The sequence below is a fragment of the Bufo bufo genome, chromosome 1 (genome assembly GCF_905171765.1).
Source record: "Bufo bufo chromosome 1, aBufBuf1.1, whole genome shotgun sequence".
Classification (NCBI taxonomy): Eukaryota; Metazoa; Chordata; class Amphibia; order Anura; family Bufonidae; genus Bufo; species Bufo bufo.
The window spans coordinates 113,032,695-113,050,466 of NC_053389.1; the positions used below are offsets into that span (position 1 = coordinate 113,032,695).

Sequence of the window (17,772 nt, forward strand, 5' to 3'; positions counted from 1 at the left end):
TCCCTATATTAAGATAAAGTATCAAAACTCGGGAACGGAGCCTCGGAGCAACAAAAGAAAAACGGCTATGTGTCTAAGCAAATGTCCAAGGGAGGTCGCTGGTGACACTGCCGCTATGTTTCCTGGTGCAGGATTGTCTGCCCACAAGATCGCTGCCTTTTTGCAGTAAAAACCAACTCTGCAGGCTGTAATTTAAAGCGAACCTGTCGCCTAAAGGAGCTGAGCAGACTGATATATACTTTTATGGGAAAAGATTCAGTAAAACTTGTCATTTATACATTTATGTCTTGGCTTTTTCTAACTTAAAGGGGTTGTCCGGGCTTTTACTATTGATGACCGATCCTCAGGGTAGATCATGGATATCGGATCGACAACCTGCACCCCCCCCCCCCCGCTGATCAGCTGTATGCGGAGACGCAGTGCGCTCTTGCCGTTCCCTTCTCTCTTCCTTTCCGCTGCTGTTGTCTATGGGGAATTCACACGACCATATCGGTTCGCAGTTTGCAGACCCACAAAATACGGATGTGGGCCATGTACATCCCACACTTTTTCGCAGACCCCATTGTAAAAATGGCTATTCTCTGCAAAACGGACATTGCTTTTTTATGGTGATAGGTCCTCTTTAAAGGGATTTTCGAGGAATTTAATATTGATGACGTATCCTCAGAATAGGTCGTCAATATCAGATCGGCGGGGGTCCGACACCCGACACCACCGCTGGTCAGCTGGTTGAAGAGAATCCGCACGCCGTGCCAGCGCTGCCTTCTCTTCACTGTTTACCTGCTCCCTGTCGACAGCGCAGTGGTGAGCAGGTGTAATTACAAGTCGTCCCATAGAAGTGACTGGGACGGCTTCTTGTAATCGCACTGCTCACCGCTGCGCTGTAGACGGCGAGCAGGTAAACAATGAAGGGAAGGCTGCGCTCACACGGTGCCGGACCCCCGCCGATCTGATATTCATGACCTATCTTGATACATCATAAATATTAAAATCCCAGAAAACCCCTTTAAGTACTGCAAATAAAAAAATAAATAAATGGATGGAGACATCTCGTCCCATTGTGTTATTTTATTCCAGATGCTTGATAAAGGCTGTTTAGCCGAAACGTTGCATCTGGAATAAAATAACACAACGGGACGTGCTGTCTCCGTCCATTTTTTTCATATGGATTATATATTTTTATGCGGCGGACTGAACCAGCACCCGGGAGACGGGCGCCCACCACTTTACCGCTGTTGGTATTGGAAAGTAATGCAGTGAGATGCGAAGCACGACTCCGATCTTATGTGCATGATTAGCCAGCGATAGAAGAGCTCGATATCTCGGCGTGCCTCCTCATTTCAGTTTCCTATACCTCTTCTTCTTTATTTTATTTTTAGGAATACGAAGCCGCCGTAGAACAGCTGAAAAATGAGCAGATTCGAGTGCAAGCCGACGAGCGCAGGAAAACCTTAAATGAGGAGACAAAGCAACACCAAGCGGTGAGTTGAGATCTCCTGATGGGATACTTCTTCAGTATTTGTCAGTGTATGGAATGGAAGGCGGCGTGAAAGGGACAGGAAAGAATGTGCTGTGTGTGGTTGTCGCTTCCCTTCCCCCACTGCTCTTGGCATGTCGTGAGCAGAGAAGAATACACTGCGCACACTCGCTATGACGTACTCCTATTACTAGTGCTAGCTGAACTTCCCACAGCTCTGGATGTCACCCTTCCCCGACACCCGCCTCCTCTCTGGATACTGGGATGCATGGAGAGTGCTGATGTAACGCACACTGCTAAAATATCAGTGATCCTAGGGAGTAGTGTCACTGTTGCCCTTATGAGTTTAGTTTGTTCCAGGTGTCGGGGTCCTCCTTTTGAGAAAGGAACATCCAGACATAAAGGCTCCTTTTAAGTAGTAGTTGTAAGATGTTCAGTTCCTCAGTGATGGTTCCCCATTTTCTTAATTTGCGGCCCTCTCTCTTTCTTACAGAGAGCCCAGTATCAAGACAAATTAGCAAGACAGCGGTACGAAGAGCAGTTACGACAGCAGGTAAGTACTGTTCCCAGTCCACCTCGCCGGTAGTCCTAGTGAGTAACTGATAAGGAGCTGGGATATGTAGTCAGGGAGGCTCTTACACAGGCCGAGGATTGGGATAGTAATGGGAGTGAAGATCCTAGTTTGCCGGCAGCACACTGCCCTGTGTAACAAGGAATCCTTATGGGGAGGAACGATCACAGTAGCGTGTAAATGCAGCTATCCCCTTGGCACAGTAACCCTATTAAACCAGCCATACTTCCTGGCCGGGTTGATCCTGCTGAACAAATAATACCTAGCAGGTAGCGTGTCTGGTTCAATAGGGTTGATGCTGCTGGTATTTGCTATTTAAGTCTGCTCACCTAGGTATCATCAAGGCCATAAGACGATGTGCTGTAGAGAAGGGAAGGGTTTTTATTTAAGGCTACTTTCACACTCGCGTTTGGTGCGGATCCGTCATGGATCTGCACAGACGGATCCGTTCAGATAATACAACCGTCTGCATCCGTTCAGAACGGATCCGTTTGTATTATCTTTAACATAGCCAAGACGGATCCGTCTTGAACACCATTGAAAGTCAATGGAGGACGGATCAGTTTTCTATTGTGCCAGATTGTGTCATAGAAAACAGATCCGTCCTCCATTGACTTACATTGTGTGTCAGAACGGATCCGTTTGGCTCAGTTTCGTCAGACAGACACCAAAATCCGCCTCCAAAGCGGAATGGAGACGGATCGGAGGCAAACTGATGCCTTCTGAGTGGATCCTTTTCCATCCAGAATGCATTAGAGCAAAACTGATCCGTTTTGGACCGATTGTGAGAGCCCTGAACGGATTTTACAAACGGAAACCAAAACGCCAGTGTGAAAGTAGTCTTAGAGGTTTTCTGGGTGTTTTATATTGATGCCCTCTCCTCATCAATATCTGATCGGTGGAGTCCGACACCACCTGCTGAGCGCCACGGCCTCCTTGCACCTTACCAGTCACAGCGCCGTCCTTTGGATAGCGGCTGGGCTTGGTTTTGCAGCCCCGCTCCATTCACTTGCATGGCACTGAACTGCGCCCAGACCGTGTGACTGATATAAAGTGACGTCACTGACCTAGGAAGATGCTGCAGTGCTGACCGGAGAGTCACGGGGGTGCTGGGAGGCCGACTCCCACAGGTCAGATATTGATAACCTATTCAAGGTAGATGATCTATTCTCAGAACACCCAGACAATATAATAATGGCGGCACAGAGCTCTCATATCCTGGCGCTCTGACAACCATTCTCGCCATTCTCTTCCCTGAGTTCTTAGCAGGATCAAGGTTTGGATAAAAGCAGCAACAAGAATCTGTCACCATGAAATGCGGTGCAATCTGCAGGCAGCAGGTTATAGAGCAGGAGGAGCTGAGCAGATTGGTATACAGTGTTATGGGAAAAGTTACAGCAAAATGTCTCTGCTCTTTCTGAGCTCAGAAGTTATGTGGGCGGTCCTCTCTGTGATTGACAGCTATGTCCTAACATTAATAAGACCGCCCACTTGGCTGCTAACCTGAGGGAGAGCAGTGATTGTAATGAATAAATAACAGGTTTTACTGAATCTTTTGCCATTTAACTATAGATCAATCTGCTCTGCTCCTCCTGCTCTATAAGATGCTGCCTGCAGATTGCACTACATTTCTGGTGACAGGTCCCCTTTAAGCATTGGTAGTTAGCTGTTCTTGATTTAGGTATAACAAGGGTGCCGCACTCCTGCCCCCCTTCACATCTCCTAAAGATTCAAAAGCAAACTCAAACCCAAGAATGAATTTAGACTCCAGCATGAGACCAGTCCTGTTGTACTACCTAGTTCTTCTTCCTTTGGCTCCTCCAGAGTCCGACCCTCACAGTAGACTTCCATCCCAGATGGCTTTTCCTGAAAGAAATGAAGAACGGAGTTGGTCAGGCAGAGGCCCCATGAAAATACCTTTACGCTAGGTGCTAAATAATAGGATCCAACGGTAGTTTCCTCTTGTGGCCACTAGGGTGCACTGCTGTCTGCATAGGAGCTGTGGAACACCACACTGACTGCACCAAATACAGGAACCCTCTGCTGCAGGTCATAGGTTTCAGGTTTCTTATGAAGGCAATGCTTAATTTTGCATCCAATGTTTTATTTTTCCAGTGCATCAAATCTAATTAAAAATGAAATGGCTTTGCAAATCTTAAAGTTTACCCAAGTGTTGAAAAGAGCCTGTTCTAAATGTGCTGACAATTTTTCAAATATACGTTAATCACGTTAATTTATTTTTTTTCCTAGCAAAATAGTCGCCTGAAGTTCAGGTGCCTACAGTGCTTTAGAATCCGTATTCTCGTGAGCTCCGCCCTGCTGATCACCTCGCTCTCCTGCTTGTGCCCGCTCTGACTTGGCACATCTGCTGGTATAAGTAAGAGCTCCTGCCTGTACGGCCCACACACAGCAGTGCACGGGAGGACCCATTCTTAAGCGCAAAAAAGAAATAAAGTATATTAGAAAAAATTGTCACAACATTTAGAACAGGTTTTAATAAAGTCAATTTGAACATTCGGGTACACTATAAAAATGTGAAAAAAAAATCTCGTCCGTTATTGGTCCTCAGCTCCTCTGCAGATCTATGTGCCTACACGGTCACAGACTACTCCTGCAGTCATGGCCTCCCTTCTCTGTCCCCTTTGGTCACTTACAGACAGGGGGAGGGTTGTGACTCCTCCATTGTTAATATTCCTGTGTTCTGTTTTTAAGCAATTGATGAATGAAGAGAATCTGCGAAAACAAGAGGAGTCCGTCCACAAACAGGAGGCCATGCGCAAAGGTACAGAGGCTTCATTCTCACCATTTACTCCCATTTTGTCTCTGCTTTTTTTTTCTCTTCTTTTTTTTTTTTTTTCTTTTATTCACTGGTTCTTGCATGGGGCTGAGCTGCAATACAAGTAATGGCGCTGTTTCTGGCGGGGAGAAAATGGATACCTGAAGTATTACCATGAATGAGCCAGAGAATAGGGAAAGCAGCATCTGCCAAGCTGCTTGCTCCAATGAGATTAAGGATCTGTTCACACTGTTTGCATAGTGTACTTTATTTGTGGGATGCTCCTGTATGGAATAGCACAGTAGGCTTCATTGTTTCATGCAGTTGAAGAAAGGATATACCTAAAAAATATATATATATATATATATATATATATATATATATATATATATATATATAATCAGCCCAAGTGAGTAAGGCACTGTTGGCCTCTGCAGGGTGAATAGGGGCACCGTGGTGATGGACCATGTGATTGGACCAGGTGATGTGACATCACCACAGGTCCTTTAGCCGGCAGCTCATGATTAAAGAAGTAAGAAGAGACCGGCAGCTACGCGATCAAGAGGAGAAGGTGAGTTAATTATTTTTTATTTTTTAACCCTCAATTGACCACCTACTAAGCATTCTGTATTAAAGAATGCTATTATTTTCCCTTATAACCATGTTATAAGGAAAATAATTACATCTACACTAGACCGAACCCAAACCTGAACTTCTGTGAAGAAGTTCGGGTCTGGGTACCACAGTCAGTTTTTTTATCACGCGCGTGCAAAATGCATTGCACCCGCGCGATAAAAACAGAACAACGGAACGCAATCGCAGTCAAAACTGACTGCAATTGGGTACCTACTCGCGCGGGTTTGCCGCAACGCATCCGGACACACTCGTGTGAACTCAGCCTCAGGGCACTTTCACACTTGCGTTGTTTGATTCCGGCAGGCAGTTCCGTTGCCTGAACTGCCTGCTTGATCAGGCAAACTGTATGCAAACACATGTCATTTTTCTGACCAGGCATTTTTCAGACTGATCAGGATCCTGATCAGTCAGAAAAATGCATTGCAATATTGGATCCGTTTTTCCGGTGTCATCAGGCAAAACGGATCCGGTATTTATTTTCATCTCATCTTTAAAGGTCTGCGCATGCGCAGACCAGAAGGACGAATCCGGCATTCAGGCAAGTCTTCAGTTTTTTTGTCCGGAGATAAAACCGTAGCATGCTACGGTTTTCTCTTTTGCCTGATCAGTCAAAAAGACTGAACTGAAGACATCCTGATGCATCCTGAACAGATTACTCTCCATTCAGAATGCACAGGGATATGCCTGATCAGTTCTTTTCCAGTATAGAGCCCCTGTGACGGAACTCTATGCCGGAAAAGAAAAACGCTAGTGTGAAAGTAGCATAATCTAATAAGAAAAACCTTCTTAGGCCTCTTTCACACTTGCGTTGTCCGGATCCGGCGTGTACTCCACTTGCCGGAATTACACTCCGGATCCGGAAAAACGCAAGTGTACTGAAAGCATTTGAAGACGGAACCGTCTTCCAAATGCTTTCAGTGTTACTATGGCACCCAGGACGCTATTAAAGTCCTGGTTGCCATAGTAGGAGCGGGGAGCGGGGGAGCGGTATACTTACAGTCCGTGCGGCTCCCCGGGCGCTCCAGAATGACGTCAGAGCGCCCCATGCGCATGGATGACGTGATCCATGCGATCACGTGATCCATGCGCTTGGGGCGCCCTGACGTCACTCTGGAGCGCCCGGGGAGCCGCACGGACGGTAAGTACACTGCTCCCCCGCTCCCCGCTACACTTACCATGGCTGTCAGGACTTTAGCGTCCCGGCAGCCATGGTAACCATTCAGAAAAAGCTAAATGTCGGCTCCGGCAATGCGCCGAAACGACGTTTAGCTTAAGGCCGGATCCGGATCAATGCCTTCCAATGGGCATTAATTCCGGATCCGGCCTTGCGGCAAGTGTTCCGGATTTTTGGCCGGAGCAAAAAGCGCAGCATGCTGCGGTATTTTCTCCGGCCAACAAACGTTCCGTACCGGAACTGAAGACATCCTGATGCATCCTGAACGGATTACTCTCCATTCAGAATGCATTAGGATAATCCTGATCAGGATTCTTCCGGCATAGAGCCCCGACGACGGAACTCTATGCCGGAAGACAATAACGCAGGTGTGAAAGAGCCCTTAAAATAACATTTCTCGTTCATTCCATTGGGGGACACAGACCATGGGTATAGCTTAGAGATATTACTAGGAGGGACACTATGCAAAAAAAAGAAGCTCCTCCTCCTCGGGCTATACCCCCAGGCACCTCCAGGAGAACTTCAGTCTTTGCTTAGTGTCCGTTCAAGGAGGTTGACATTTATTCTTCTCCTGTTTGTTATTTTTTTTTCTGGTTTCAGATGGGGACGCAGGTCAGCATTGTGCTTTCCTGGCCCCTGTGGAGGGTCTGCCACGGTCTTCTGAAGGTTCCTGGCTACCTCCCATTCCCCCACAGAAGAAAAGTGGATCCAGACTCGACATGTTAGCTCTGGCATCCCACCAGCTGCTGGGACACCTGCTGCCTACCCTCCACCAGAGCACTGCTCTCCTTGATTGGAGTCAGACGTCTGAAGAGGTGAATCCCTGCTGGTCTGGACATCGAGGGAGCATGCTGTGCAGATAAGTATTGCCTGCTTCAATCTCCCTCCTTTCCCCCCCCCCCCCCCCCCCCCTTCCTGTCGTCTGTCTGGCGCTCTGTGACCTGAGGTGAGCTAGAGAAGGACCGGCTGGGGGCATTTTTTCCCGTTGGGAGGGGGCCTTTCTGGGGAGGGCTGGTGATTCCACTGATACCTGCCTGCAGCTCAGCCTATGGCCGCATCGGCGGCAATCTTGGCACTGAGGGAGTGTATTTTATCTTATGGCCGCTGCGCTCTCTGCAGCTCCCGCCGGCCTGCTCCTCCCGATATTAACCCCCGCTGCGCCGTATCTGGCGAAGGGGTGTATTTGAAATGCGCGCGCGCTTATTTCGCGCCGCAATGACGCGTCCAAGGGGGCGGAGCCTCGGCGTCCAGCTCTGTCTCTCCCTACGCCGGAGACTCTGCTGGATTGCGGCCGTGCAGCTCCTCAGTTTTTTCTCGGTGACCGGAGACTTCTGCTGTTGCCTGGGTGGTAGGAATTGCAGCAACCTGGTAGGAAATCTTTTTTGGAATACCATCATGCCTAAACCTGGGGCCCCTAAGCCTTCCAAGGCTTCCTCTCAGGCTCCACTGGAGTCATGTAAAATATGCCTTAGGCCTTTTTCTGTCACTGGTTCCTGTGACTCATGCCCTGCTCCCGGACAGGATCAGCCTCCTTCTCTTGCTCAGCCCGGTCCTCCCTCTGCCCCTGCGGATACAGCTGTACCCGCCTGGGCCTCCGCCATGTCTAATGCGGCAGCTGATCTGGCCTTAGTTGCCAAGGCAGCCATGTCCTTCATGGAGCGCATGGCGGCTACTAATCCAGTGGCATCCACCACTCCATCCCCTCTCAGCGACTCTCACAGAGGGCGTCTGACTTCTAAAAGGCAGCGTGAGCGGCAGCATTCCTCCTCGGATGACTCCGCTTCTCCCCCTCGCCTTGAGGCATGCCCGGTTGACTCTCCCCCTCGCAGGGAGCGCAAATCCGATGGGGAATTGTCCGGATCGGACGAAGTCACGGAGCGGGAACCCCTGCCTAAGCTTTCCACCATGGTAACCGAGTTGGTGGCAGCTGTCCGTGACACTTTTAATATACAAGGGGATTCTCCTCCTTCCACTAGTCGGGAGTTCTCCCTTTTTCCACCCAAGAAACAGGAGTCCGCCGTGTTCCCTATTCACGAGGAATTCACTGCGGTCCTATCAAAAGCTTGGGATCGACCTAATCAAAAATTTTCGGCCACCAAGCGTATGGATACGCTTTATCCTTTTCCAGCTGACACAGTGGAAAAGTGGACTTCTTCCCCTAAGGTAGATCCTCCGGTGGCCAGGTTAGCCAAGAACACGGCCCTTCCCGTCCTAGACGGTTCCTCTCTGCAGGATGCGGTGGACAGACGTTTGGATTCACTTTCCAAGTCCATCTTCTCGCTGGCGGGCGCTTCCCTGCGACCGGCCTTTGCGTCGGCTTGGGTCGCCAGAGCCCTTACAACGTGGTTGCAGCGCCACCACCAGGATCTGTCAGAGCAGGACGCCTCTGCAGATACTCTGGATTTTATCATCCAGATGTCTCAAGCGTCTAAATATCTCTGTGAGGCTTCAATGGACATCGGCTCCCTCTTTGCCCGTATTTCGGCCCTCTCTGTCATTCAGCGCAGGGAGGTCTGGCTGAAGGTGTGGGATGCTGATGCCTCATCCAAGCGATCCCTCGCTAACCTTCCCTTTGAAGGGTCCAGGCTCTTTGGGGCTCAACTAGATGAATTCATTTCTGCCGCAACAGGGGGCAAGAGCACTCATCTACCCCAGCCCAGGACCAAGCATCCCTTTCGGTCTCGGCCTTCAGGTTTCCGGGGCCAGTCCTTTCGTCGCTTCTCCACTGCCAGGACGCCGTCGTCCTCATCGGCAGGGGGGTCCCAGGACTCCCGCAAGAAGCCTTTCTTCAAGCCCCAGCCTTCTTGGCGGCCTCGGGCGCAGTCAGCCCGTCCTCCTGCTCCCAAGCAACCCTCCGCATGAAGGGGTGCCCCCACCCCTCGTGGTGGGGGGCCGTCTGCTCTCCTTTCAACAGGTCTGGAGGGCTCACGTTCAGGACGCCTGGGCTCTGGAAGTGGTGACGTCCGGCTACAAGTTGGAGTTCGCGTCCAGCCCGCCGGAACGTTTTTTCCCTTCTCGCGTTCCGGGGGATCCAGCCAGGGCCTCGGACCTCTTTTTTTGCGGTCTCCTCTCTTCGGGACCGTGGTGTCATTTCCCCCGTTCCCCCAGAAGAGCAAGGGACAGGTTTTTACTCAAACCTGTTTGTTGTTCCAAAGAAAGAGGGGTCAGTGCGTCCAATCTTGGATCTAAAACTTCTCAACAAGTTTCTACGGGTGCGGAAGTTTCGCATGGAGTCCCTTCGCTCCGTTATTGCTTCTCTGCTTCCAGGAGAATTTCTCGCGTCTGTGGACATTCAAGACGCCTACTTGCACGTCCCTATTGCAGAGTCCCACCATCTCTTTCTGCGCTTTGCCATAGGGGGGCGTCATTTCCAGTTCGTCGCCCTACCTTTTGGGTTGGCAACCGCCCCTCGAGTTTTTACGAAGATTCTGGCGCCTCTCATGGCGCTTCTTCGCACCAGGGGCATCTCTTTGTTACCATACCTAGACGACATCTTGATAAAAGCTCCGTCTCTTCCACAGGCCGAGGACAGCATCCGAATCACGGTTCAATCCCTGGAACGGTTCGGATGGCTGATCAATCTCCCCAAGTCCTCTCTGCACCCCTCCCAGAGACTCTCGTTCCTGGGGATGATCTTGGACACCTCGATTTCTCGGGTGTTTCTTCCAGATTCCAAGGCTTCCCAGATTCGTCTGGCAATGGTGCTCCTTCTACGCTCTCCACGTCCCACCATTCGGGAGTGCATGCGGGTGCTGGGCCTTATGGTCTCCTCTTTCGAGGCGATTCCGTACGCCCAATTTCACACTCGCCCGCTATAACAGATGATCCTTGCCCTCTGGAACAAGAACCCTCGGGGTCTAGACACTCCTGTTCGTCTGTCCCGGCAAGTTCGAGCGTCTCTCCCTTGGTGGCAGTCTCCCCTGAACCTATCGTCAGGAAAGTCCTTCCTTCCGTTCTCCTGGACGATAGTCACCACCGACGCCAGCCTCATCGGTTGGGGAGGTGTTCTCCGGAACCTCACAGTTCAGGGTGTCTGGTCGACGGAGGAATCCCGTCTCCCCATAAACGTTTTGGAATTGAGGGCGATTTTCCACTCCCTCTCCCATTGGACTCCTCTCCTGGCGACTCGCCCGGTGCGGGTTCAGTCGGACAATGCCACGGCTGTGGCTTATGTCAACCATCAGGGCGGGACTCGCAGTCGGGCAGTAATGCGGGAAGTAGCGAGGATCCTCTTATGGGCGGAGTCTCATGTTCCGGTATTGTCGGCAGTGTACATCCCGGGAGTCGACAATTGGACGGCGGATTTTCTGAGTCGCACCAAGGTGGATCCGGGAGAGTGGTCTCTCCATCCGGAGGTGTTCGAGGACATCTGCCACCGATGGGGCCGTCCGGACGTAGATTTGATGGCTTCCCGGCTCAACCACAAGGTGCCGGTGTATCTTGCCCGCGCTCGAGACCCACGGGCGGACGGGGTGGACGCGCTGGTATTTCCATGGCAGCGGTTCAGCCTCCTTTACGTCTTCCCTCCGATTCCTCTGTTGCCGAAGGTGCTGCGCAAGATCGAGGCGGAGGGGATACCAACCATTCTCGTCGCTCCGGATTGGCCTCGTCGCGCCTGGTTCTCCAGCGTCGCTCGTATGTTGGCGGACGTCCCGTGGCCTCTGCCCGACAGAGAGGATCTCTTGTCTCAGGGGCCGCTCTTCCACCAGAATTCACGGCAGCTGCGTTTAACGGCATGGCTGTTGAGACCGCCATCCTGAGGAAGAGAGGCTTCTCTGATGCGGTGGTAAGAACCATGATCAGGGCTCGAAAGCCGGCTTCTTCACGAATCTATTATCGCACCTGGAAGGCCTTCCTGGTGTTTTGTGAGAAATCGGGCTACTCGCCCCTACGTTTCTCTGTCCCAGTGGTGCTGTCTTTTCTCCAGTCCGGCCTCGACATGGGTCTGTCGCTCAGTTCTTTAAAGGGTCAGGTTTCTGCTTTGGCTATCTTTTTTCAGAGGTCCATTGCCTTTTTGAGACCTGTAAAAACCTTCCTGCAGGGGGTGGCGCATTCGGTTCCTCAGTATGTGCCTCCCTTGCCCCCCTGGGATCTCAACTTGGTTCTGCGCGCCCTTCAGGCGGCGCCTTTTGAACCTCTGAGGGAGATCTCTCTGGTTTTACTCACCTGGAAGGTAGTTTTTCTGGTGGCCATAACCTCCATCAGGCGAGTTTCGGAGCTGGCCGCACTTTCCTGCCGGGAACCTTTTCTGGTCTTTCACCAGGATAAGGTGGTGCTCAGACCGGTGCCTTCTTTTTTGCCCAAGGTGGTTTCTCCCTTCCACCTTAACGAGGATCTTGTCCTGCCCTCTTTTTGTCCTTCTCCGGTGAACCCCAAGGAATGCGCTCTCCACTCCCTGGACGTCGTCAGGGCCCTGAAGGTGTACCTGGGGGCTACCGCTTCCTTCCGGCGTTCAGACTCTCTCTTTGTGATTCCTGAAGGGTCCCGTAAGGGCCTGGCGGCTTCCAAGGTCACCGTGGCGCGGTGGATCCGTTCCGCTATTGCTGCGGCATATCGCGCTCGCAGCCACGTTCCGCCGTCGCGGATTACCGCTCACTCCACAAGGGCAGTGGGTGCTTCCTGGGCTAGACGCAATCGCGCATCCGTTTCCCAGTTGTGTAAGGCGGCCACTTGGTCGTCCTTACATACTTTCACAAAGTTTTATCAGTTACACTCTCTGGCCTCGGCTGATGCTGCTCTTGGGCGCAGGGTATTGCAGGCTGTGGTTCCGGTTTGACTACTGGACGTTTATTCCTGGCGGTGTTGGATTTGTTCTTTTTTCCCACCCCATGGACTGCTTTGGGACGTCCCATGGTCTGTGTCCCCCAATGGAATGAACGAGAAAAGGAGATTTTTGTGAAACTCACCTGTAAAATCTTTTTCTCGTAATTTCCATTGGGGGACACAGCTCCCGCCCTTTTTTTTTTGGTTTGCGCCTTAGGGTGTGCTGTGTGATGGTTTCCATAATGTTTTGTTTCCGTTCTCCTTCTCCTACTGCTTTTGCAACGACTGAAGTTCTCCTGGAGGTGCCTGGGGGTATAGCCCGAGGAGGAGGAGCTTCTTTTTTTTGCATAGTGTCCCTCCTAGTAATATCTCTAAGCTATACCCATGGTCTGTGTCCCCCAATGGAAATTACGAGAAAAAGATTTTACAGGTGAGTTTCACAAAAATCTCCTTATTGCTTTATAAAAACAATATTTTTATTTATTACAGTGGTATAGCAAATAACTGCACACACACACGGCTTCTTTCACAGTTGCAGCAGCAATATACATAAACAGCCAGAATATACCATATCGGGTATAGCTGGATTATCTGCCGGCTGCTGCAGCGATTGACTGTAATGGGGTCCGGCCTTACAGCATTCAGGCTGGGTTTTGGCCGGACGACAAAAAAAAAAAAAAAAAAAAAAAGCTTTGGACGATGCCCAGCATGTATGCCGGAACATGGCCAGATGGCCTTGGACCACATTATAGTCAATGAGAGCATATAGCTGGTTGTATTCGGCTGTAACCAATACAGTATACTCCAGCAGGCTGTTCTAAGGTTATGTTGTGAACCCCGGCAGTCTGTTCCGGTGGAATACCCGACTGCCGGAGTTCACTGGCTGCATCAGTCATAGCTGGATGCCCATTGACTGTAATGGTGATGCCCCTTACTGCCTCCAATTTGAATACTCACCCACCAAATGTTCCCCCAGTGAACAGAGCGGAGCACGTCTGCTCCAGTCTGGGCTCAGCAAAGCAGGCGTGATTACGTCATCGCCTACCTATGCTCAACTACCAATGGCGGGGAGCCGGCGACTCCCTGCTGCACCGCTGTTTACAATTTTTTTTTTAGGAAGTGCTTGCAGTCGGCCTACTGAAACGGAAGAGTCATACTTGCCTGCCTTAAATCCGGCTGTGCGTGGGCCTGGTCACATGCGCCACTCCTGCCAATGAGTAGCTTCAGTGCTGACGTGCTGCTTGTGACCACATCACCGCTGAAGCCAGTCACTACATGTGACCTTGACCATGTCCATGCACAGCCCGATGTACAGTGCAGGGACCGGAAAATGGAGACAGCGGGGGCAGCACGTAACACTGTAGGTAAGTATGAATCCCATGTGGACATACCCTCACAGTGTTTCCCTGCCCAGCAGCACTGCCACATATTGCAGCCTGCCCCGTTCACTTGAATAGAGATGTGCTGCAGTTCCCTGCATGGCGGATGGCTGGGGCACCACTATGCAGGGGGAACACTGTGACGGGTGCAGCATGAATTAGTGTTGCAGCCCCTTCAGCTCCTCTGATCACAAGAAAGGGTGGGTCTATACCCCCAAAATGAATATAGTGCTGGTCAAGCATGCACACTGCAGCTCCATTCATCTTTATGGGACTGTCGGATATAGCCGGGCATGGTACTCAGCGATCTCTGACAGTCCCATAAAAAATAAATGGCGCGACGGTGTGCATGCTTGACCAGCGCCCTCCAATTATTCCAGGGTATGGGGGCCCCCATTATTGTGATCAGTAGGGTCCCCAGCACTCAGACCCACTCTGATCTCATACTAATACCCTGTCCTGAGGATAGGGAATAACTTCTTAACAGAATACCCTATTAAAGGGGTCCTCCTCTCAGATCATCCTCTGTCAATAAGAAGACATGGATGTCACAGAGAGGGAGACCCCATTAGAGTGGAGATCTCTGATACCTATATCAGAGACACGGGTGGGGTATTAGGTCAGACCACCCTATGGAGCCCATACAGTAAGTGATAGAGGACGCTGGGACAGAAGTACATGTGGTGCCTAGCACCCAGCGGCCATGCTGAGCGCCGGTCTCACAGGAGGAAACAGTCACTCGCCTCTCCACCCGGCTCCCAGCTCTGGTTCCAGGAGAAATACACTGGACCGGAAACCAAAAAAAGTGTTACTGGTTGCTATAGGAACTGCCGGAAGTGTATGCAGACATCCCAACCTGCAAAAACTCATTTCAGGGAGGTGCACTTCTCATTTCAGGGAGGTTTTCTTATTTATTTTTTTCACGAACTTTTTATTACATTTTCCAAACATATGCAGTATCTGCACACTTTGCTCTATGGTGTGGAGGACTGGGCTCATTACCCTGCCCCAAATTATCATATTTATATATATGATTAAAGCATCCAGGGGGTGTTAATTTAACACTGGGGTAAATAATATAATTAAAATGGAGGGTTAAATGTGTAAATGTATTTTAAAAAAAAAGCATCTCTCTCAATAGTTCTATAGCTACTGAATGAGACAGAAGGAGGGATGCCTTTAACATATACAACTCCTTGAGAAGCCAATTTGACCCTAAAGGGTTAATTCAACCTGTAATCTAAACTCTGTGTCCTGTCACTTCTCTTATCTCTCTGCTCTGCTATCTGACTGAGATAAACCTTTCCGGGAGATATTGTCTCACATGTGGGTGTCAGGGAGCCGCTATCTAATAGCGGGAGACTCCCTGAAGCTCCGGGAGACTTGAGATCCCTGTGTATGAGCCGGGCTCCATGGCGACTCGTAAGGGTCAGGTGACGCGCTGGCTGCAACCACGGTCTGCTGTTTAGCGGGACGGCGGCGGCCATTTTGGTTTACCTCAGCGGCCTCTGAAGTACTGGTAGTTATAGGACCCGCTGTTCATTGCGGTGCCGAGTCGGGAAGCCATGGAGCGGTGAGTGGGAGGCTTCTCTTCCTCTCCGTGGTCATATGATTTAAACGAATCCGCATCGAGGATTTTCTTTGGCTCGATTGCATCGATTAAATCGATGCAATCGTTTCAGCCCTATTCACAATATAATAATTTTAAGTTGCATTAATGAAACTCCTTTTAAGTTGAAATAAATAAACTTTTGCACGATATTCGAATTTTTTGAGTTTCACCTGTATGTGACGAGAAAACAATCTCAGAATGGCCTGGATACGTAAAAGCGTTTTAAAGTTATCACCACATAAAGGGACACTGGTCAGATTTGCTAAAAATGGCCTGGTCCTTAAGGTGAAAAATGGCTGGGTCTTTAAGGGGTTAAATTAAAAGTAAAAAAAAACCCACCAAAATATTAAGTTTAAATCACCCCCTTTCCCAATTTTACATATAAAATATATAAACAAAAAATAAACATATTACATATCGCCACGCCCAAAAAAGTGCGAACTATTAAAATATTTTAAAAAAATCTATGCGGTAAACGCCGTAACATAAAAAATAAAAACTGCACCATTCACCATTTTTTTTTTTTTGTCACTTTGTGCCCCCTAAAAAATAGGATTGGACTGTTCGATTATGCGGAATGCACGCAGCTTTTTTGGTGTTTTTTTTTTTTTTTCGCGTGGTATCAAGTATCGCAATACTTTTTTATGGTATCGGAAGCGAATCAAAATTTTGGTATTGAAACAGCCCTAGGTGACTGTGTAATTTCACTTACCAAGTAGCGATCAATGCGGTGAGGAGTTTCCCAGCTGTGGACGTGGCTCTCCCAGTACAGTATGACTGGTCCGGTGCCATATAACAATATTTTCCCACCATTAACCATTTTCATTCTGGAGATCAGATTGAGAAGCTGCTGTATTTCATATGCTGTCCTTTTCTTAGTGGTTAGTTCTGCCGTACGCACCAGTAAGTAGTAGGGACATGATTCTGTTCAGTTGGGCAGTTTACCAGTATACCCAGTATTGGTGTTCCTGGAACCAGTGCAATAATGCAAGGTCTGGAGAAGGAGCAGAGCGCAGTCTTGCCCCCAGACTTAAGTCGCGTGACAGATAAGACACAACTACACTGCAACATTTGTCGCACCAATGTTGCGCGCCAATTTTTATAATGGCAGTCTATGGTGTCGCACTGCAACATGCAACATACTGCGACGTGACAGTCGCAGAAAAATCCATCTCGAATGGATTTTCAGCGTCTGTCGCGTCGCAGCATGTTGCAGTGCGACACCATAGACTGCCATTATAAAAATTGTCGCGCGACATTAGCCTTATGCAGATGATAAATAAGATATTCTGGTAAGTCGGCCATGTTTGTATCTGCTGCTGATGATGCGCTTTGTGCTCTCTTTTCAGCCACAATCGAGCATGAGATGGAGTTACGGCACAAGAATGAAATGCTGCGGATAGAGGCAGAGGCGCGGGCACGAGCCAAGGTGGAGCGGGAAAACGCTGACATTATCCGGGAGCAGATCCGTCTGAAAGCTGCCGAGCATCGGCAAACTGTTCTGGAGTCTATCAAGTATGTAAAGGGGAACTCTCACTGTAGAGGATGATCTTGTGTGGCTGACAAGCACGGGGATAACATAAGATAATGCTTCTTCCTGTAGGACGGCAGGGACCGTGTTTGGAGAAGGTTTCCGGACCTTTGTATCAGACTGGGACAAAGTGACCGCTGCTGTGAGTACTGCTGAATTAAAGGGGTCCTCCTCCCTAACCCAAAATCACTTGATCTGAACTGTTTTAGCTTTATTGTCACTGGTGTTAGATCAATAGCTTCTCGGTAGACTGGCCAGTGTCCTAAAGAAAGGAAATGCAGAATAATGGCTAGAGGCATCTGTATAAACGGATTCCATCACCCCCATCTTAGCTAATGGAACCTGACACCAGGACAAGCTGAACTAGTGGGTGGAGGGGAATGTACCATCTGACCACCTCCCGAGGTGCTAGTCACTATGCCACAAGATAGTTGAAATCACTCACTTTTGGTGTTTTTTGGCATGGAACCAGAGCAAGAGTTTTGACGGCGACTGTGGAGTTCCTGCTGACCATTATTTTCGATGGTTGCTAGCGATGAAGATCGCGGAACGGCACTTAAAAGCCGTGGCTACGCCATGTTTGTCCCTGCTGTGTTTTTTAACTGCCGCTCCGTAATCTTCAGCACTGCCCCCTATTGAAATGAATAGGAGACTGAAACCCCATGGTCCACGGTGGAATTTCAGCCGGCAGAAAATGGCATGTGAATGGGCCCTTACTGGTTTTTGGGTGTTAGGGCTCCAGGGAAGTATCAAGTGACCTTCCCATGCTTTCTTAAAGGGACAGTGAACTTTGTAAAAAATAAAATTTGCTACGTCATAGTGACGTAAAGGTTTTGATCGTTGGGGGTCTGAG

The 17,772-nt window shown here is 49.6% G+C and overlaps 1 protein-coding gene across 1 annotated transcript in view; it reads left to right on the top strand.

Annotated features, from left to right (window-relative positions):
- The window catches only part of ATAD3A (ATPase family AAA domain containing 3A), a 100,513-nt gene that overhangs the window by 4,234 nt on the left and 78,507 nt on the right, over nt 1–17,772 (top strand). The window contains exons 3-7 of the mRNA XM_040428041.1: nt 1,380–1,481; nt 1,971–2,030; nt 4,761–4,830; nt 16,738–16,903; nt 16,992–17,061. Of these exons, the coding sequence (XP_040283975.1) occupies nt 1,380–1,481; nt 1,971–2,030; nt 4,761–4,830; nt 16,738–16,903; nt 16,992–17,061 (468 nt within the window). The remainder of the gene's footprint in view (nt 1–1,379; nt 1,482–1,970; nt 2,031–4,760; nt 4,831–16,737; nt 16,904–16,991; nt 17,062–17,772) is intronic.